The sequence below is a fragment of the Rhinoderma darwinii genome, chromosome 6, assembly GCF_050947455.1.
Source record: "Rhinoderma darwinii isolate aRhiDar2 chromosome 6, aRhiDar2.hap1, whole genome shotgun sequence".
NCBI lineage: Eukaryota > Metazoa > Chordata > Amphibia > Anura > Rhinodermatidae > Rhinoderma > Rhinoderma darwinii.
In genome coordinates this window covers 55,458,966-55,482,082 of record NC_134692.1, presented here as the reverse complement: position 1 = coordinate 55,482,082, position 23,117 = coordinate 55,458,966, and the positions used below count along the sequence as shown (strand labels likewise).

The following is a 23,117-nucleotide window of genomic DNA, read 5'->3' as shown; positions in this document are numbered from 1 at the left end:
TGTTTTTTCAAACCACTGTGCAAAAAACGCCTGGAGCAGATTTTGCAGGAGGAAATTTCCTCCTGCAAAAAAACTCAGTGTGAACTAGCCCTGTTTTAGTCTGCAGAAGTTCAAAAATATTTATTCCACATTGTTATTATTTAACATTTAAAAAAAAATATATATATATTGTAGCCATTTCTTTTTGAAAACTTCCCAGGGAGCCGCCATATTAAGAAGGCACACACTTCCTTTCTACATTGTATAAAACAGCACTGCAAGGTGTCACTGCTTTATGGAAGCTGCAATGAATAGGCGTTAACCCCTTAGTGACCTGCCTATTTTAGCCTAATGACCAAGCAATTGTTTTCGTTTTTCTATAGTCGCATTCAAAGACCTATAACTTTTTTATATTTCCATCTACACAGCTGTATGAGGACTTGTTTTCTGCGGAATTAGTTGTACTTTTTATTGGCCCCACTGTGGGGGTACATATTTTTTTTATCAACTTTTTTTTTTTTTGGTGGGGGAATAGAAAAAAAAGCCAGAAGTTCCACCATTATTCTATGCTTATTAAATTCACGCGGTTCGCCATTACCTTTATTCCATGGGTCGGTACGATTACGATGATACCACAAATGCATAGGTTTTCTATGTTTTACTACTTTTGCACAATAAAAAGTATTTTGAACTCAAATGTTTTTTGTGTTTTTTGCGCCGTTTCTTTCAAAGAGCCGTAACTTTTTTATTTTTACGTCAATGAAGTGATATGTGGGCTTGTTTTTTTGTGGGACGAGACAATTTTCATAAATAGCACAATAGCAATTTCTAATTTTTCCTTTTGCGGCGTTCACCTTGCGGTTTAAATTACATGTTAACTTTGTTTTCCATTATGGGAAAAAAAGTTTTGTTTTTTTTACTGTAATAATTATTATTTATTTAACATTTATAACTTTTTTTTTTTTAGTCCCACTAGGGGACGTCACTAGGCGATCTTTAGATCGCAGATATAATGCTTTGGTATACTCAGTATATCAAAGCATTATTAGGCCATGCCTCTGGCACAGCATAATATGCATATAGCCAGGGCAGGCCTGGGGCCCCCGGCTACCATGACCCCCTATTGCATTTGCGGGCCGCCAATGGGTGACAGAGGGAGCTCTCTCAGTCTGTAAACAACTTAAATGTTGCGGTCGCTACTGACCGCAGCATTTAAGAGGTTAAAAGGCCGCAATCTAAGTAAACTTCGATCGCTACCATTGGAGCATGAGCTCGTCTGTCATCAGACAGCCGAGCACCCGCTCCAGCCTGCACGGATCACCCGTGCAGGACTTAGGCCACATGCACACGACCATAGTGTTCATCCGTAATTGCGGAACGTAATTATAGACCCATTCATTTCTATTGACCACGGACACCTTCCGGTATATCTACGGGAAGGTGTCCAGGCCGTAGAGAGCCTCCGCAAAAGATAGGACATGTCCTAGGTTTTGCTTTTTATGGGCTGTGTTCCCATACTTTGTATGGGAGCACGGGCTAAATATGCGAGTGCCTGAAATCGCAGACCGTGATTACGGGCACGGCCGTGTGCATAGGGCCTTAGGCTCGGCTGTGAAAAGTGGGCGGCCTAGCCTAAAGACCCTTAGTGACCACCAATATGCCTTTTCACGGTGGTCACTAAGGGGTTAATGGTTAAACGTGTCAATAGACTATTTCTTCATGGAGACTGTAGCCCTCGAGTCCAGGGAGTGACAGGGGAGATGCATACAGAGCCTATATGTGTGTGTTTAATGTTGCTATCCTGCCTTTTCTAGGCCTCAGAAGTATTATAGAGCTGTCATCGGTGACTAAAACCCCCCCACCCTCTAATGATAAGGAGATCACTTCTGTCGCTGTATAATAAAAAGACATGACTGCAATAACTCCATGCCATAAAACCTACCTTTTTAGTTCGGATCAGCTTGTGGTCTCTAAACTCAGTCAGTTGAGCCCTGAGCGTTAAGTCGCTGTTAACAAGAAATGCTTCACGGCATTGTTGATAAAAATCTTGAAATGAGAGACCTAAAGAAATTATGGAAAAATGACTGAAGTATAACGGAAGACAAAATGCTAAGCATAAGATGTGTAAAATGAAAAAAAAGAACTGGATTTTCAGCAAGCTGGACGTGGAAGCCCTTCAATCCCAGTTGTGCATGAGACCAAAAAAACAGCGTAGGCCCAATATTATGAAGATCGCAAAAGCCTTTCAAAGGTTAAAACAACCGAGCACATCATCTACAGTGTGTACTTCAGAATGTAGTGTTAAAACTATAGCAAAAACTATTTTATAATAAGGAAGAGCAAAGAAAATAGACTCCGAATTAGGGCTGGACAATTACACTTAAAAAAAATCCAAATCGAAATTCAGCGCAGTTAACCGAGGTCATCTTGTGCATCTCGTTTTTTTTGGGACGCAGATACAGTTGAATCCTACAGTGGAACAGGGAGCAGTCAGTTCCCTGCTCTACTATTCACGGTGTAACATTGTACAAAAGGCTCAGCGCAGGCAGGATGACATCACTGCCTCGCGCCTGTCTATGCTGGACTTCTGGCATATACCGGCGTTTCAGGCATCCTATTGGTCTACTGAATCCTCAATGCTCGCCCTATTTACTTTTCGTTTACCATCAATGCCCGAGCGCCAGGGCGAGCGGACAGTGCCAGTCCCAGTACATACATGGATGATGAGGAGTTATATGCGGGGTTGATGGGGTAATATACAGGGATCATGGAGGTCCCTGTATATTACCCCATCATCCCTGTATATAGCAGCCATCAGCCTTGTATATAACCCCCATCATCCTTGTATAAAGAGATGATGGGAGTCATATATAGGGATGAAGGCTGACTGGTGTGTATACATATATATATATATATATATATATACACACACACACACACACCATCCCCGTATATACCAGCCTGCCATCATCCCTGTATACAACCCATCATCTGTGTATATATATATATATATATATATATATATATATATACATACACACACATACACACACATACACACACACCATTGGGGCGGGCACTGTCCATTCACCGTGGCACGTGGGCTTTGAGGCTAAACAAGAAGTAAATGGGACAGGCATTGACACCATGGACCAATAGGATGCCTGAAACGCCGGTATATGCCAGAAGTGCAGAAGAATCTGAAAATATGCGCCGAGCCACATAGACCGGAGGAGCAGAGGGATCTCCTCCACTCTTTGTTGGAACGGTGTTAGGCGAGTATGTATTTTATTATTTTTACTAGACACTATTGGGGCATTATATTGCATGGGGGTACGTTGTGTCCAAGATGTCCAGCTGAATCAGTGAATATTTTACATTATGTTCTGTGGTTGTCCTGTCATACAGCCATTTTGGTCTTGTGTGTTTCGTTTATTATGCACCTTGTTTCGGGTCACAATCCCTCAGACAGCTATAGTGGGAGTTTTGAGTTGTGTCCAATTTACTTCTCAGGGTACTTCATCAATTAACATCTCAGAAAATTCTCTACCAGGCCCCCAAATTACTTGCTGCTCATTGGCTTAAAATTGATCCTCCAAATTTTATCATAGTACCTTGTTTGATATAAATGTGTTTCTCCATTCGAAAGATTCCATTCATATGGTTGATCAATTCACAGCTTTTCTTGGAGCCTTCTCCTAATGGTTTCAGGGTTTGGGCTATTCCGCTAACTGGTTGTGATAATGCCTCTTATGAACAGAGTCCTTCATATCACATTGTATGATTACTAGGCCATTCTTAAAGGACAACCCTTTGTGTGTCGGTGTGTGTGTGCCGGTGTGTGTGTGTGTGTGTGTGTGTGTGCGCTGCTCCTCATCAAGGGAGGGTGGGGTGGGTTTATTGACTGTATGGTCTGTTTTGTATTATTGAAAATGTTAATAACTAATTAAAGATTAGCAAACTATAAATCAATTACAATGCAATGTCACACAATGCACAACCAAAACACATACCTGTATATGAAGGGTTGTCTTTGTTGGCCCTCTGATACTCTGCAAGCAGATGGAAAATGCCCCTAAAGAGCAAGATATTATATAAAGAATAGAAAATCTTATACATAAAAATTTGTGGAAAATTCAATGAGCTGTTAGGTCTATGAAGGTTTGAAATTCGTTTACATCATGGTAGATCTAAAGACGGTGGTAATATGGTCTTCTCAGATCTCTGCATCAGTTTTAGGATATAACCCCCCCCCTACCCCCAACTGTCTAAATACTAGATATAGCGAGTTATATATCTAGCGTTGGACAGCTTCACTATACCTCAGTAGTCAATTGAAGCTTCTCAGCGTTCCTGCACTGACAACTTAGGACAAGAGCAATAAGTATATAGCGAGTAGTATCGTGGTTTCAAACTGCAACTAATGCTACAATTGGAGTGACATTTGGCCTTTTGTCAAAAAAAAACAAACTTTAAACATCAGTGTTTGACAGTCTTCCCTGTATTAGTCTGCATACAGTGTTCGCTGACCATCACGGAGTAGGACCACCCATTGGACTCCTAAGCCCAGACTGAGCAGAGATTTAGATCAATAAATGACAAGTTTTACTGGAAATTTTGCCACAAAACTACATATCAATTTTCTCAACTCCTTCTGCTCTATAATCTACTGCCTGCTGACAAGACTGTATTTAGCATGACAGGTTCCCTTTAACCGCTTGCCATCACAGGCAGTTTTTGATTTTTCATTTTTTCTTCCCTGGATTGTAAAAGCCATAACTTTTTTATTTTTAAATAGAGCAGTATGAGGGCATGTTCTTTGCTGGACAAGTTGTGGTTTTTCACAGCACCAATTATTGTACTATAGAATATATTGGGAAACTGGGAAAAAATTCTGCCTTTGTGTCGGCTGTAACATACAGCCAACACCCGCTGATTATACAGCGGGGTCAGCCTGTCATCCCGCTCCATACTTCTCCTTCCCGGCTAGGACTCAACTGTACGCCAAATGTCGAAAAAAGGTTCAATGGCTATTTGTACAAATTTCTATATTTTTTTTTTTGTTTATTCATTTACTTCCTTACTGCAAAATGAAGCAACTTTTTAAAAAGTCTTCATAAATTATTTCCTACTATATTGTTGCTATAAAGTCTGTATATGACAGACATGCTATAGAAAAGGTGCAGGGGGAGGGAGGGGGGTGATCATCCAGGGCAAAATAGAAAGGAGAGAACTCACCAGATAGAATCTACAGGGGAAGAAGGGAAGAGATCACACACAGGCAGCATAAGTGTCAGTGTATGCACAGTAGAGAGGATAACCTTCATAGACTGAATTAGAAGGGGAAAGCAGTACAGGAATGAAGCTGTGCGGATACACGATAGCTAGTTAACACAGCAGTATCCCGGACAAACAGACTTCGCGTCCATCATGTACTTCTGGGAGGGACATGCCCACATGAGAAAAAAGTTTGAAATATGGAACAAGAGACTGTAGCCTGAAACTTAGTGCAACTTTAACTCCACGTAACCTGTTAAATATGTAAAAACATTTTTTTTCCGGTCAACTGTGTACATAGCTTTTAGTCGGTTTCTCTTCCATAAGAAATAAAATCTACGTACCTGGCATTCGGTGTGAGACTGCGGAGTACATGTGTGAGAGAGCTGAGGGCTAGTGCTCCAGAGCGTTTCACCAGCAATGAATTTTCATAGGAGGTCTCTTCTATGTAGGAACTGTAAGTAGTAGCTTCAAACCAGAGCCAGTTATAGAGGCTTTGTTTTGACTGGTCCCACACTGGAAAAAAAAAACCAAAAAAAAAAAAACAATATTATCTAATAATTATTAGATAAAGACAGATTGTCAGAACTATTGCAGATCATGAATCACAAAGGTCAACATGCGTACATGTATACAATTCAGCATACACTGTATTCAGCTTCTCCAGGTTGTTAATTCATAGAGAAATTAAGGCCAAAATTCCAAAACTCCAAGCGGTGAAGGGCAATTTAAAAATAAAACCAAAAAACCCCCCAAAAAACAAAACATTACTTGTTACAGTGACGTTAATACAGGGAATGTAAACTACTTACTCTCATACTGCAATTTTGGAGAGGAGCAACTACCATACAATACGCTTTGTGTATTAAAATAGATTACACAAGGCAGTATCACAGTATTATAAAAAAACAAACCAAACCAGTAGTTTGTAAATACTAGCTAGATACTTCCATATCTTTCTACTGGTGAGAGCTACAGTTCGGTCCAGAATTATTTGGACAGTGACACAATCTTCATGATTTGGGCTCTGCTGCCTCCACATTGGATTTGAAATGAAACAACTGAGATACAATTGAAGTGTAGACTTTCAGGTTTAATTCAAGGGGTTGAACAAAAATGTCCTGTGAAACGTTTAGGAATTGCAACTATTTTTCTACACATCCTCCTCATTTCAGGTGCTCAAAAGTAATTGGACAAATTAACATTACCAGAAATAAAATGTTTATATATTTTTTTGCTTTGTAGAGAATCCTTTGCAGGCAATGACTGCCTGAAGTCTGGAACCCATGGACATCACCAACGCTGGGTTTCCTCCTTTGTGATGCTTTGCCCGGCCTTACTGCAGCATCTTCAGTTGTTGCATGTTTGTGGGTCTTTCTGCCTTAAAGAGGCTCTGTCACCACATTATAAGTGGCCTATCTTCTACATAATATGATCAGCGCTGTAATGTAGATTACAGCAGTGTTTTTTATTTAGAAAAACAATCATTTTTTACGGAGTTATGGCCTATATTAGCTTTATGCTAATGAGTTTCTCAATGGGCAACTGGGCGTGTTTTACTATATGGCCAAGTGGGCGTTGTGGAGAGAAAATTAGGATGTGAATCCCCTCAAATTAAAGCTGAGAGTCTGCACTTTAAGCCCATATTGATTATATAACTGTATATTCAATATGTTTTGGTAAACAGCTAAAATGACAAAACTTGTGTCACTGTCCAAATAATTCTGGACCTAACTGTAGCTTAAAAAAAAGACACAGGTCCATCAACTTCAACCTTTCTCAATAAACTACCCGTCATTTATTGCTTGATTAATTATAACTTATAACCCTCAATTCCATTTGTCAGTAAATAATTATCTAGCCTTTTTTTAAGTGCTGACATAGTATCTGCTATCACTACCTCTTGGGCGAGGGCATTCTATAGCTTAACTACTCTTAGGCCTCATTCACACGACAGGGTCCGAGTGTCGGCCGGAAAAATCGGCCGTTTTTCCCGGCCGATTTGCATCTGGTTTTTTCCCTGTCCGTTTTAAAATCGGATGAATTTCATTTAAATTTGTTGCCACACACAGCCCTTTGTAGATAATGCCACAGCCCCCCTGGTAGGTGATGCCACCCAGCCCCCTGTAGGTGATGCCACCCAGCCCCCTGTAGGTGATGCCACACAGCCCCCTGTAGGTGATGCCACACAGCCCCCTGTAGGTGATGCCACACAGCCCCCTGTAGGTGATGCCACACAGCCCCCTGTAGGCGATGCCACACAGCCCCCTGCAGGCGATGCCAACCTGCCCCCTGTAGGTGATGCCACCCAGCCCCCTGTAGGAATGCCACCCTGTTCCCTGTAGGTAATGCCACCCAGCTCCCTGTAGGAATGCCACCCTGTCCCCTGTAGGTAATGCCACCCAGCTCCCTGTATGCAATTGAAGTGTAGACTTTCAGGTTTAATTCAAGGGGTTGAACAAAAATATCCTGCGAGAAGTTTAGGAATTGCAACCATTTTTCTACACATTCTCCTCATTTCAGGGGCTCAAAAGTAATTGGACAAATTAACATTACCAGAAATAAAAAAAAAATGTAATACTTTGTAGAGAATCCTTTGCAGGCAATGACTGCCTGAAGTCTGGAACCCATGGACATCACCAAACGCTGGGTTTCCTCCTTTGTGATGGTTTGCCCGGCCTTTACTGCCGCTCTCTTCAGTTGTTGATTGTTTGTGGGTCTTTCTGCCTTAACTCCTTCCCGACCGCCCACTGTCTTTTGACGTCAGGCGGTGCGGGTGCTTAATCTACAGAGACGTCTTTTGGTGTCGCTGCAGATCAGGCTGATGAACGCTCGTGTGAGCACTCATCCTCTAAGCAGGAGCTGTTACTAACAGCTCCTGATCTTAGAGCAGCCTCCTGAACACAGCTGGGGTCGGCAAACATTCGGACCCCAGCTGTGTAACCCTTTCATTACCGCGGTCCGTGACCGCGGCATGATCAAAGGGAATTTCCCTCTTTGATCGCATCCCTGGGATTCCAGTGATGCGATCAAACACTGGGGAATCCCTCTGCAGTCAGCCCTGGGGACCTACAAAGGACCCCAGGGCTGTCTGTTCCGTGTGCCTGCTGTTCGGGCACACTATGTGCTGCCCGATCAGCAGCCTGTGTCATAGTGACACAGTGTAATGTATTAGCGTACAGAAGTATGCTAATACATTACAAGTAAAAAATAAAGTTACAAATAAAGTTATCCCTTGATGGGATTAAAAAAAAAAAAAGTAACAAAACAAATAAATAAATAAAAAAAGTGCCAAAAAGAGTCTTTATTTTGCATTAAATACATTTTATTGCCCCTACACTAAATAAAAACAAAAAACCTACGCATATTAGGTATCTACACGACCGTAATAACCTGAAGAATTAATCTAACGGGTTATTTAGCGTGAAACGTGAACGGGATAAAAAACCCAAAAAACTATTCCGAGAATCGCTTTTTCCTATATTCACGGCGTAAAAAAAAATTTTTTTACCCCCAAACTGTGGGAAAAATAAAATACTATTTCTCTCGCATAAAACAAGGCCTCATACAGCCACGTCAATGAAAAAATAAAAAAGTTATGGCTGCTGAAGCGCAGAGAGGCAAAAACAGAAAAATTGAGCTGGTCATTAACGTCTTTTCAGGCCCGGTCATTAAGGGGTTAAAGAGGCTCTGTCACCAGATTTTGCAACCCCTATCTGCTATTGCAGCAGATCGGCGCTGCAATGTAGATTACAGTAACGTTTTTATTTTTAAAAAACGAGCATTTTTGGCCAAGTTATGACCATTTTTGTATTTATGCAAATGAGGCTTGCAAAAGTCCAAGTGGGCGTGTTGAAAAGTAAAAGTCCAACTGGGCGTGTATTATGCGCGTACATCGGGGCGTTTTTACTACTTTTACTAGCTGGGCGTTCTGACGAGAAGTATCATCCACTTCTCTTCAGAACGCCCAGCTTCTGGCAGTGCAGACACAGCCGTGTTCTCGAGAAATCACGCTGTGTCGTCACTCACAGGTCCTGCATCGTGTCGGACGAGCGAGGACACATCGGCACCAGAGGCTACAGTTGATTCTGCAGCAGCATCAGCGTTTGCAGGTAAGTAGCTACATCGACTTACCTGCAAACGCTGATGCTGCTGCAGAATCAACTGTAGCCTCTGGTGCCGATGTGGCCGACACGATGCAGGGGCAGGAAGCGAGTGACGTCACAGCGTGATCTCTCGAGAACACGCTGTGTGTCTGTGCACTGCCAGAAGCTGGGCGTTCTGAAGAGAAGTGGATGATACTTCTCGTCAGAACGCCCAGCTAGTAAAAGTAGTAAAAACGCCCCGATGTACGCACATAATACACGCCCACTTGGACTTGTGCAAGCCTCATTTGCATAAATACAAAAATGGTCATAACTTGGCCAAAAATGCTCGTTTTTAAAAAATAAAAACGTTACTGTAATCTACATTGCAGCGCCGATCTGCTGCAATAGCAGATAGGGGTTGCAAAATCTGGTGACAGAGCCTCTTTAAGTTTTGTCTTAAGCAAGTGAAATGCAGCTCGATCGGTTGAGATCTGGTGATTGACTTGGCCATTGCAGAATATTCCACTTCTTTGCCTTAAAAAAAAAAAACTTGGTTGCTTTCACAGTATGTTTTGGGTCATTGTCCATCTGTACTGTGAAGCGACGTCTAATCAACCTTGCTGCATTTGGTTGAATCTGAGCAGAAGGTAAATCCCTGAACACTTCAGAATTCATCCGGAAGCTTCTGTCTCCAGTCACATCATCAATAAACACTAGTGACCCTGTGCCTTTGGCAGCCATGCATGCCCATGCCATCACACTGTAAAGCATGGTGGAGGCAGAGGATGTGGTGTGCTTTGGATCATGAGCCGTTCCAAGCCTTCTCCATACTTTCTTCCTCCCATCATTCTGGTACAGGTTGATCTTAGTTTCATCTGTCCAAAGAATGCTGTTCCAGAACTGGGCGGCATCTTTACATGTTATTTGGCAAAGTCTAATCTGGCCTTTCTATTTTTGAGGCTGATTAATGGTTTGCACCTTGTGGTGAACCCTCTGTATTTGCTCCCATGAAGTCTTCTCTTTATGGTAGACTTAGATACTGATCCACCTACTTCCAGGAGAGTTTTCTTCACTTGGGTAGATGTTGCGAAGGGGTTTTTCTTCACCATGGAAAGGATTCTGCGATCATTTCACCACTGTTGTCTTCCGTGGATGTCCAGGCCTTTTGGACTTCTTGAAAAAAAAAAAAGTGTGCACTGGTGATTTCATGAATGTACCAAACTGTTGATTTGGCCACTCCTAACATTTGTGCTCTCTCTGATGGATTTCTTCTTTTTTTTTCAGCCTAACGATGGTCTGTTTCACTTGCATTGAGAGCTCTTTTGACCTCATGTTGTGGGTTCACAGCAACAGCTTCCAAGTGCAAATGCCACACCTGGATTCAACTCCAGACCTTTTACCTGCTTAATTGATGATGGATTAACGAGGGAATAGCCCATGCAGCCCATTAAATAGCTTTTGAGATAATTGTCCAATTACCTTTGGTCCCTTGAAAAAAAGGCAGCTACATATTAAAGAGCTGTAATTCCTAAACCCTTCCTCAAATTATGATGTGAATACCTTCAAATTAAAGCTGGGAGTCTGCACTCTAAGTCCATATTGATTATATAACTGTATATTCAATATGTTTTGGTAAACAGCTAAAATGACAAAACTTGTGCTACTGTCCAAATAATTCCGGACCTAACTGTATATGTGCTGGTTCCTACTTTGCATCTGCAGCAGGTTACTTTATTGCAATGAGACACTGGGAAACAATAGAGGCACACAAGAGCAGAATATGATTTGTTGCATGTGATTTTTCATTATTTCGTAAAAAATAAATCCTGGGCTCTGATACTGCTAATAAAGACGCATTCTGTTGTACCTTCTAGCCCTGCCTCAATTAAAAGATTACACATTCTTATAAAATAAATTCAAATAACGAAGAGGGGAAGAAGGGACCGACACAAGAAACCAAGACAGTATTCTAAAAACTGCCTCATGACTACAAAAGGTGTTTGTCATTATTACAATTATTTGGAGTCCGGATTTAATTAACATTTTTTTATTTTATTTTTTTAAATAGAGGGGGTCCCCGGTTGAGGATCCTCATCTGTTGGGCAGAGTGGAGAGAAGTCACAAAGAGCATCCCTCGCTCTGGAGGACCTGTCCTGTATTATACAGACAACCCATTTATATGAATGGGCAGTGTGCAATGCTTATTTCTCTCTCTGGTTGCGCTGCAGGGAAATTTAAATCCGGTTTTCCCACAGATTACAGCTGATCGCTGTATCAGGAGGACACTTTGTGATATGCTTATTGACAAGGGACATGTCTAACAAGTAGGGATTGTCCAAAGGCAGAACCGCTTTAAAAGAAAAAAATATTACAATTTAACCAGTAAAAACAGTGTACATTCACTTACTTAAAGGGGCATTTATGTGGTCAATGGAAGCCAGAAAATGGATATTGGAGATAGAAGCCAGCTGCCCAAGTACTTGTTGACTTTTGTCTCCTCTTAACATAGGACTGTCTAGATTATGGATGAGAAGATATAGTTCTAAAGATGGCTCTGAAAAAGATTGGAAGGGAACAAAATTGTTCATTAGTCAGAGTAGTTGTCCACTAATGGCGTGATAATCTCAGTCTCCACAAAAGCATAAAAATCCCATATTCGTCCCTCCAGAAAATACATTTTCACTGCTCTAGAATCCAGTGGTGGCATCCTTTACACCGGTCTAGCTGACGATTGGCATTGCACATGGTGAACTTAGGCTTGTGTGCAGCTGCTCGACCAGGAGAACCCATTTTACAAAGTTACCAATGCAAAGTTCTTGTGCGGATGTCACTTCCAGAAACAGTTTGTCACTCTGTAGTAACGCAGAGGATAGGTGATTTTTACACGCCACTCACTTCAGCCCCTGGCGGCCCCGCTCTGTAAATTTTTGTGCTCTACTATTTCTTGGCTAAATTGCTCCTACTTCATAGTAATAGCACTAACAGGTGATCGGGACAGATTTAGCAGATCAGAAATTTTACAAGCTGAATTGTGGCAAAGGGGTTTTATAACATCCCATGTTTAAGTTTACAACTGTTGATTACCACCTATACTACTAGCAATGTTTGTCTAGGCAGATTCCATGGCTGTGTGCTGGATTATATGCCCCCGTTTACAATGTGTGTAGCTGAAACACTAGAACTCAATAAAAGTGGGGTTACCACATACTTTTGGTCATATAGTGAATCTGGACAATTCTTGAAGTTAATCTCCACCTTTTATCATATCATCTTTTAGGTCCAAAATTCTGTGCTGTACAGGTCATACTTACACATAAGGGTACACACACCACTTCCCAACATGACACAGACAAACCCTAATGCTACGTAGAGGAAGATTGGCAATCTCCCCCTTCGTAGCATTGTGGTTTGTAGGCGTCCTGCTGTGAAGTGGTGTGTGTACCTGCCCTGGTAAGTATGGCCTGTTCAGTTTTCTGATACAGAGTCTAAATCCCCTGTATAGAGCTAGAGTTAAAACATAACCTGGTTGCATGCAAACCCCACTAGGGGGAGTAAGCTCCCTCTACGCAAAAATCAGTGTCTATGCAGGGGATCTGGAGCTTTGTATCAGACAAATCATTTCTCTAAAATATATATTACAAATTTAAATTAGCAGAGAATTTTGAACCTATTTAGGTTCACTAAGGAATAATTACAATATAAATTTCAGGCTTTTTTTTACCTACATTGTGGAAGGGATTTAATCATGTATGACTGCTTTAATAAAAGTGCTACAACACTAGGTGAATTATAGGAGCTGAAGCATGAAGTACCGCTGCCTCACTGATCAATTGCTCATTTAGCACCAATTCTCTGCAAACAGATTTAATAGAAGCACAAAATGAACACTCATTATGGAAATGCCAGTGATCAGATAGGCAGCTGCGGAGGTTATAGAACTAACTAAATGCTCGAACATCAAGTGGGTAATTATTAGGGGAGTAAATCACTTCTTCTATTTATTGTGCCATCAGATTAAATACAATATATACACTGGTGCTCAAAAATTAAGGAAAAAGGTTATTTGCGACAGACTGCAACTAAATGGTTCAAAAATGTAGAACTTCACACGAACAGGGTTACAAAAAGCAAAACCACGAAAACACCAGTAGCGTCCCCACTGTGGTCAAAATAAACAGAAGCACCTCTCAGGAGGCAGTACAGTGGGCTGGCATACACAAGGTTGTGGAGCATTGCTTGTGGTATGGAGTCCCACTCTTGCACGAATAACATACAGAGCTCCTGAGGAGCCCTTGCCGGTGGCTGACTCTCCCAAAGACATCACCCAACCGTACCCACTGCATGTACATTAGTTTTAAAGCGTACCTAAACTTTCCGGTGAATTTTAGGAATAAGTGTCATATGTGTGTATCTAAGGAATAACTATTTCTGGTCATTATATGACTTTTATTCTTTATTTTTTTTTTTAAGCAGTTTTCTAATCTGCAGTGTTTCTCTAATTCTCAGTTTTCTCTGAGCTAGTGGGCAGAGCCAAACATCTATCATGTCTGCCATGCACAGCACACAGAAAAGAATCCTACTCTCCTATCTCTATTTATGACATATCCAGAACTAGCATCAGCATGGAAGACAGCAGTAGGGATCAGTGTAGCTTTGACTCCAGCACTGGGGTGAGATACAGTGAAGGAAATAAGTATTTCATCCCTTGCTGATATTGTAAGTTTGCCCACTGTCAAAGACATGAACAGTCTAGAATTTTTAGGCTTGGTTAATTTTACCAGTGAGAGATAGATTATATAAAACAAAAACAGAAAATCACATTGTCAAAATTATATATATATTTATTTGCATTGTGCACAGAGAAATAAGTATTTGATCCCCTACCAACCATTAAGAGTTCAGCCTCCTCCAGACCAGTTACACGCTCCAAATCAACTTGGTGCCTGCATTAAAGACAGCTGTCTTACATGGTCACCTGTATAAAAGACTCCTGTCCACAGACTCAATTAATCAGTCCGACTCTAAACTCTACAACATGGGCAAGACCAAAGAGCTTTCTAAGGATGTCAGGGACAAGATCATAGACCTGCACAAGGCTGGAATGGGCTACAAAACCATAAGTAAGACGCTGGGTGAGAAGGAGACAACTGTTGGTGCAATAGTAAGAAAATGGAAGACATACAAAATGACTGTCAATCGAAATCGATCTGGGGCTCCATGCAAAATCTCACCTCGTGGGGTATCCTTGATCCTGAGGAAGGTGAGAGCTCAGCCGAAAACTACACGGGGGAACTTGTTAATGATCTCAAGGCAGCTGGGACCACAGTCACCAAGAAAACCATTGGTAACACATTACGCCGTAATGGATTAAAATCCTGCAGTGCCCGCAAGGTCCCCCTGCTCAAGAAGGTACATGTACAGGCCCGTCTGAAGTTTGCAAATGAACATCTGGATGATTCTGAGAGTGATTGGGAGAATGTGCTGTGGTCAGATGAGACTAAAATTGAGCTCTTTGGCATTAACTCAACTCGCCGTGTTTGGAGGAAGAGAACTGCTGCCTATGACCCAAAGAACACCGTCCCCACTGTCAAGTATGGAGGTGGAAACATTATGTTTTGGGGGTGTTTCTCTGCTAAGTGCACAGGACTACTTCACTGCATCAATGGGTGAATGGATGGAGCCATGTACCGTCAAATCCTGAGTGACAACCTCCTTCCCTCCACCAGGACATTAAAAATGGCTCGTGGCTGGGTCTTCCAGCACGACAATGACCCGAAACATACAGCCAAGGCAACAAAGGAGTGGCTCAAAAAGAAGCACATTAAGGTCATGGAGTGGCCTAGCCAGTCTCCAGACCTTAATCCCATCGAAAACTTATGGAGGGAGCTGAAGATCCGAGTTGCCGAGTGACAGCCTCGAAATCTTAATGATTTACAGATGATCTGCAAAGAGGAGTGGGCCAAAATTCCATCTAACATGTGTGCAAACCTCATCATCAACTACAAAAAACGTCTGACTGCTGTGCTTGCCAACAAGGGTTTTGCCACCAAGTATTAAGTCTTGTTTGCCAAAGGGATCAAATACTTATTTCTCTGTGCACAATGCAAATAAATATATATATAATTTTGACTATGTGATTTTCTGTTTTTTTTTTTGTTTTTTTTAATATAATCTATCTCTTACTGGTAAAATTAACCTAGCCTAAAAATTCTAGACTGTTCATGTCTTTGACAGTGGGCAAACTTACAAAATCAGCAAGGGATCAAATACTCATTTCCTTCACTGTATAACACTCACTAGAAGCTGCAGCGTCTTCTAGCCTCTCTCTGCCTCCTTTTCACTCTGCTCATGCTCAGTCCTCCCCCCTCCCCTCAAAATACTGCTATTGGCAGCTGCAACCGGATCCCTCAGTGAGCTGATAATCTGTCCAGTCTTGAGGAGACAGATTTAGCAGTAAATTCAGAGTGAGTGAATAGTTATATGGGGAGGTGGGGGTGTGGGGGTGGGGGGTGTAAGTTGGCAAGGCTGGATTTTTCTCTAATAAGATATATTACAAAGTTCCTTATATTCGCTTGTACTGCAGACTGCACCAGCAGTACTTGAATCAATATTCTTGCAAGTAATAGCTGACCAGGGCTCTATTACAAGTAGTCAAGTACAGTCATTCTACCCTTTATCCACATTTTAAGGACCTGTCGGCTCATCCCAAAATATTTGTTTCAGTAAGTATTTGTATTCCCCACGAAATAACAATTCTGGAGCATCGTTTCTTACAACTCTGCTTTGTGTTGTTCTTTTATTCCTCCTGGAAACGCATGAATAAATTGACAACTGGGTGTTACCATTCCTCTCCTGTCAATAAGGTGGGTCCCTACATAATCTAATACGGTCAGCACTGACTGGACAGTAGCAAAGGGTGTAGGGACACACTACATTGACATGGATAAAGGTACCACCCAGTTAACAATTTATTCATACATTTCCAGGAAAAATGAGAGGAACAAATCAAAAGACGTTCCAAAATTGTTATTTTATGACAAATACAAGTATTTACTAAAACAAGGATGTCAGAAGAACGGATGTCTTCTTTAACCACTTCCCGCATAGTGCCATAATGGTACAGCATGGGTGGTTCTAGCACCGGGATGGTGCAGGCTCAGGACATGTGCAAGCGGGTATCAGTTGTAACATGCAGCCGACACCCTGCCACAACAGCCAAGATCGACGATAACTCCATTCCCAGCTGTTTAACCTCTCAGATGCCTCTGTAAGCCCATCGGCATCCCCTGCAAGATGATCACAGGGTGCCTGTGGATTGCCATGGCAGCCAGGGTCCCAACAATGGTCCCCAGGTCTGCCATGTACAAGAGCCTAATAGGCCCAATCCACTGCAATACAAAAAATAAGAAATCTTAATAAAGAAAAAAAAGAGTTTAATTACACTAGGTTTAATTAAAAAAAAAAAAAAAAAACACACATCTGTAACGACCCCCAATATAAAACAAACATGTTATTATTCCCACTTGGGGAACGACATAAAAAAAAAACAATCAGAATAGTGTTGTTTTTTTAGTTTATCCGGAATCCCAAAAACAATAATAATAAAAAAAAAAAATCACGTAGTTTTTGTTGGTACTATTTTTGGATACAGGTTGTCTAATGTGTATGGTGGCGTCCCAACTCTCCCCTGATGGCAGATGTGGGGGGAGAGAAGGGTCGAGCATTTTGAATTTTAACATGCTCAATACTTTTGTTTCTTAATAGCTAAGCCACAAGAGGAGTCTCCCCTTCGCCCATTTGAAAACACATGCAAGCTCGGCTGAGCGGAGTGTGCATATTTATTGGGGGAGTCAGGAGGAATAGCTGTCGGCTAGACAATTGTTCCGCAAACAGCTGTGTACGGCCAGCCTAAGGGAGTAACAGATGAATGCAGGATCAGAACACAGGACTGGTTTCCGAACTAATCCCCCCACTCTATAATTTCTCCTGAAGTGCACAGTTTAATGCTAAATTTGTTTTGCCACCACTAGGGGAGCTATGTTATTTTGTGTCGCATAAACCTGTAAATGCTCTTATGTCTTACCCCAGCTATTCAGTTAACCCCTTAATGACCAGCCTATTTGAGACCTTAATGACCAAGCTATTTTTTACATTTTTCCATCATCGCATTCCAAGAGCTATAAAGTTTTTATTTTTGCGTCGACATAGCTGTATACGGTCTTGCTTTTTGCGGGACAAGTTGTATTTTTTAATAGCACCATTTTGAAGAATAGTGTTGTTTTTTTAGTTTATCCAGAATCCCAAAAACAATAATAAAAATTTGTTTTAAAAAATCACGTAGTTTTTGTTGGTACTATTTTTGGATACAGGTTGTCCCGCAAAAAATAAGCCTTTAAAGTTTCGTTGATGGAAAAATAATGTTTTGGGTCTTGAAATGCAGAGACACAAGAGTACAAAAGGTAGTAAAAAAAGACCCAAAACATAAATTTGGTATCTCCGTAATAATAACGACATGCACAATAAGAGTGAACATATTATTTAAAGAGACTGTCACCAGTTTAACCATTCCCTATCACCTAACTAATCTAATAGGCGCTTTGCTGCTGATAACAGTGTGACTTGTTTTAAAAACATTTGCAAAGTTATGAGCATTTTTCTAAATATGTAAATGAGCCTTTTCTATACAACTGGGAGGTGACAGCAGCAATTCTCCGGAAGTGGAGCCTCCTCACAGCCCCTGACGCTGCCCTATCAGCATGAACCCGCTTCACACAGTGTGAGAGACTGAGGTTGGAGGGAAGGGGATCACCTCAGACCATATTTCGGGCTGTGGACCACCTAGAATATAGGATCTGGTGGCATATGAAAGAGGAGATTCAGATATGACAACAGGATTGCAGTTCTAGCTGTGACACAACCGGAGGTATCACCAGTTGAAAACACAGTCAGGAATGGAAGCTGTATACTATATGATCACACTGTGTTGCTAGGCAGGGAAGGGGGAGAAGCTGTATGATGATTGGACAGCGTCGTACAGAAAACATTACACTGCCCAGAGTGAAAAGAAAGAGTCATCTCTTATTTAGCCATTAGAGCCTCATTAGCATATTTAGAAAAATGCTCATAACCTTGCAAATAATAAACGTTTTTTTTTTTGTTTTTTTTAAAACAAGTCTCACTGTAATTATCAGCAGCAAAGAGCCTATTAGATTAGTTAGGAGATAGGGAATTGATAAACTGGTGACAGAGTCCCTTTAAACCACTGTAAAAATAATTCCCAAAAAACTATAGCGGAATTGCTGGTATAAAAATAGTCATTCAATACATTATACGTACTTTAGAACAACTCATTCCGCAAAAAAAAGAAAAAAAAAAAAAAAAAAAGACCTATACTAGGTCACACTCTTAGGCATCATTTACACGACCGTGATATACGTCCGTGCGACGCGTGTGCTTTTCACGCGGGTCGCACGGACCTATACAAGTCTATGGGGCAGTGCAGACAGTCCGTGAGTTTTGCGCAGCGCGAGTCCGCTGCGTAAAACTCACGACATGTTCTATATTTCTGCGTTTTTCGTGCATCACGCACCCATTGAAGTCAATGGGTGCGTGAAAACCACGCAGGTCGCACGGAAGCACTTCCGTGCGAACTGCGTGATTCGCGCAACAGCTGTCAAACTGTGAATTTAAACAGAAAAGCACCACGTGCTTTTCTGTTTACAAACATCCAAACGGAGTGTCAAAATGATGGCGGCTGCGAAAAAAATCTCGCAGCCGCGCATCATACACTGATGACACACGCAGCTGTTAAGTGCATTTTGCACACGCAAAACGCCGCATTTTTTGCGTGCGCAGAACGCACACGCTCGTGTAAATCAGGCCTTAACCCCTATCCGCACCAGGACGTAACTGTCCGTCGTTGCGGGAGGTTACTTCCCGCACGAGGACGTACAGTTACTGAGTTAATCCCGGTGCACACTGTCGGCGACAGTGTGCACCGGGAATCGGGAGGTCAGCTGTCGCCGACAGCTGACACTCCCCTCTTGCCGGCCAGCGGTCCTTTGCCGCTGATTTCGGCGCATTAACCCCTTAAATTCGGCGATCGGGTGCAATCGCCGAATTTTAGGGGTTTCTAACATATCGGCAGACCCCCGTCCGAAATCGGCGGGGAAATCTGCCGACAGTTAGTATGGCAAATGGAAGCCAAACAATGGCTTCCGGGTCTGCCATGGACGGAAGCCCATCAGGACCAACCTTCGGCTTGTCCTGATAGGCTTCCTGTCAGAGTGACAGAAAGTCACTGTGCCGTTCCCGATGCACACTGTCGGCGACAGTGTGCATCGGGAACTTGGAGATCAGCTGTCCCCGACAGCTGACACTCTCCAGTGTTGCCGATCAGCGGCTCATCGCCGCTGATTTCGGCAATTAACCCGTTACATGCGGGGCTCGATTGCGATCTCCGCATGTAGCGGGTTTGTAGCGCATCAGCAGCCCCCATGCAATCGTGGGGGCTTCTGATGCTTGTGATGGCACCCGGGGGCCAGACAACGGCCCCCAAGTCTGCCATGTATGTCAGCCTATGAGGATCAGCCTCTGCTGATCCTCGTAGACCAACTGTCAGAGTGACTGTGACGTCACACTGACAGTTGGAATAGGTAGTGTAATGTATTCTAGCAGCGATCAGAGCTGCAGGTCAAAGAAGAAAGTGTAAAAAGTAAAAAAAAGTTAATAAAAATGTTTTATAAAAGTGTAAAAATAAAAGGTTTTGTTTTCCTATAATAAGTCATTTATTATAAGGAAAAAATGAAAACGTAAAAAAAAAGTACACATATTTGGTATCGCCGCGTTCGTAACGACCCAATCTATGAAACTATCATGTTAATTTTTCCGCACGGTGAACGCCGCAAACAAAATAAACGGAAAACTGTCAGCATCGCTATTTTTTGGTCACCACCCCTCCCAAGATAGAGAATAAAAAGTGATCAAAAAGTTGCATTTATCCCAAAATGGAACCAATAAAAACTACAACCCGTCCCGCAAAAAACAAGACCTCCCACAGCTTTTTTGACGAAAAAATAAAAAACGTTACGGCTGCAAAACTTAAAAAAATCTATACACATATGGTATCGCCATAATCATACCGACCGGCAGAATAAATGAAAACGTAATTTATTGCGCACGGTGAACGCTGTAATAAATAAAGAATTTAAAGCGCCAAAATCGCTGTTTTTTGGTCACCTTAGCTCTAAAAAAGATCCTGAGGGGCCAAAACGCTCACTATACCCCTAGAAAAATTCCTTGAGGGGTGTAGATTCCAAAATGGGGTCACTTTTAGGGGGTTTCCACTGTTTTGGTCCCTCCGGGGCGTTGCAAACCCGACATGGCACTGAAAACCAATCCAGCAAAATCTGCGCTCCAAAATCCAAAAGGCGCTCCCTCCCTTCTGAGCCTTGCTGTGGGTCCAAACATCAGTTTACGACCACATATGGGGTATTGCCGTAATCGGGAGAAATTGCTTTACAAATTTTGGGGTGCTTTTTCTCCTTTATTCCTTGTAAAAATGAAAAAATTCAATGTTTCCACAGAAAAATAGGTGATTTTCATCTTCACAGACTAATTCCACTAAATTCTGCAAAAAAACTGTGGGGTCAATATGCTAACTATACCCCTAGAAAATTGCCTTGAGGGGTGTAGTTTCCAAAATGGGGTCACTTTGGGGGGGTTTCGACTGTTTAGGTACCACAAGACCTCCTGAAACCTGACATGGTGCCTAAAATATATTCCTAAAAAAAGGAGGCCCCAAAATCCACTAGGTGCTCCTTTGCTTCTGAGGCCGGTATTTCAGTCCATTAGGACACTAGGGCCACATGTTGGATATTTCTAAAATCTGCAGAATCTGGGCAATAAATATTGAGTTGCGTTTCTCTGGTAAAACCTTCTGTGTTACAGATTTTTTTTTATTACAAATGAATTTCGGCAAAAAAAATGAAATTCGTAAATTTCACCTCTACTTTGCCTTAATTCCTGTGAAAAGCCTAAAGGGTTAAATTATTTTCTGAACGTGGTTTTGAATACCTTGAGGGGTACAGTTTTCAAAATGGGGTGATTTATGGGGACTTTCTAATATATAAGGCCCTCAAAGCCACTTCAGAACTGAACTGGTCCCTGAAAAAATAGCCTTTTGAAATTTTATTGAAAATATGAGAAATTGCTGCTAAAGTTCTAAGCCTTGTAAAGTCCTAGAAAAATAAAAGTACGTGAAAAAAAATGATGCAAACATAAAGTAGACATATTGGGGATGTTAACTAGTAACTATTTTGTGTGGTATTACTATCTGTTTCACAAGCAAATACATTTAAATTTAGAAAAATGCAAATTTTTGCTAAAATTTGACGTTTTTCACAAATAAATATTGAATTTATCGACCACATTTTTTCACTAACATAAAGTACAATATGTCACGAGAAAACAATCTCAGAATCGCTTGGATAGGTAAAAGCATTCCGGAGTTATTACCACATAAAGTGACACATGTCAGATTTGAAAAAAATCATCTGTGTCCACAAGGCCAAAACAGGCTGTGTCCTAAAGGGGTTAAGGGGTAAAACAAACAAAAATGTTTAACCATTTAACCCCTTAAACGATGCGATCAATCTCGATCACGGCATCTGAGGCTTTAGAAAGAAGGGGGCCTCCGACAGATCATCGGCCCCACCCACTACACGATCGGGGGATGCTGATGGTGGTCATGGCAGCCCAGGGTCTAATGAAGGCTCCCAGGACTCCCTTTCTTTATCTAGAAGGGCTTAAAGAGGCTCTGTCACCACTGATCACCATGTGCTGTGTAAATGAATGGAGAGCAGTGTATGACGCTGATTGGTGACTGATTGGTCAGCGTCATACACGTCTCTCCACAACGCCCACTTGGTCAAAAAGTAAAAACACGCCCAGTTGTCTATTAAGAAAGTCATTAGCATAAAGCTAATATAGGTCATAACTGTCAAAATTATCAGTTTTTCTAAATAAAAAACACTGCTGTAATCTACATTACAACACCAATCACATTATGTAGAAGATAGGGCACTTATAATGTGGTGACAGAGCCTGTAACAGGAGCCTGTAAAAATAACAATATACTGCAATACATTAGTATTGAAGTGTATTGTATCAGCGATCTAATGATCGCTGGTTCAAATCCCCTGGGGGGGGGGGGGGGGGACGACTAATAAAACATGTAAAAAAAGTTAATGTATTTAGTAGTGTAACAAAAATAAAAAAAATTATTAAAAGTTCAAAAACCCCCCTTTTTACATTTTTCCTCTAAAGTAATGTAGAAAATAAAGTAAACAAAATTGGTATCGCCGTGTCCGTAAAAGTCCAAACTATTACAGTATGCTACTATTTAACCCACGCGGTGAATGGCGTAAAAAATGTAAACTGTCAGAATCGCTGTTTTTTGGTCACTTCGTATCCCACAAAAAAATGTAAATAAAAAGTGATCAAAAAGGCAGTGTTGCCCAAAATGGTACCAAATAGAAACTAAAGCTGGACCTGCAAAAAATAACCCCTCACACAGCTCAATCGATGGAAAAAGTTATGGCTCTCAGAATATAGTGACAAAACACAAATTTTAACAGTTTCTTCCTTGCAAAAGTAGTAATACATTTAGAAAAAAACTACATAAACTTGGTAGAGCCGTAATCGTATTGACTGTTAGAATAAAGTCAACATGCCATATTTACCGTACAGTGAAAACCGTTAAAACTAAACCCT

General features: G+C 41.5%; 1 protein-coding gene across 2 annotated transcripts in view; it reads right to left on the bottom strand.

The window, feature by feature from the left end:
• Positions 1-23,117, bottom strand: part of ORC2 (origin recognition complex subunit 2) — a 57,054-nt gene that overhangs the window by 2,978 nt on the left and 30,959 nt on the right. For both annotated transcript variants that reach the window (XM_075829777.1, XM_075829778.1), the window contains exons 13-16: positions 11,752-11,898; positions 5,601-5,772; positions 3,993-4,054; positions 1,922-2,040 (exon numbers count right to left, since the gene is read on the bottom strand). In XM_075829777.1, coding sequence (XP_075685892.1) covers positions 1,922-2,040; positions 3,993-4,054; positions 5,601-5,772; positions 11,752-11,898 — 500 coding nt within the window. The remainder of the gene's footprint in view (positions 1-1,921; positions 2,041-3,992; positions 4,055-5,600; positions 5,773-11,751; positions 11,899-23,117) is intronic.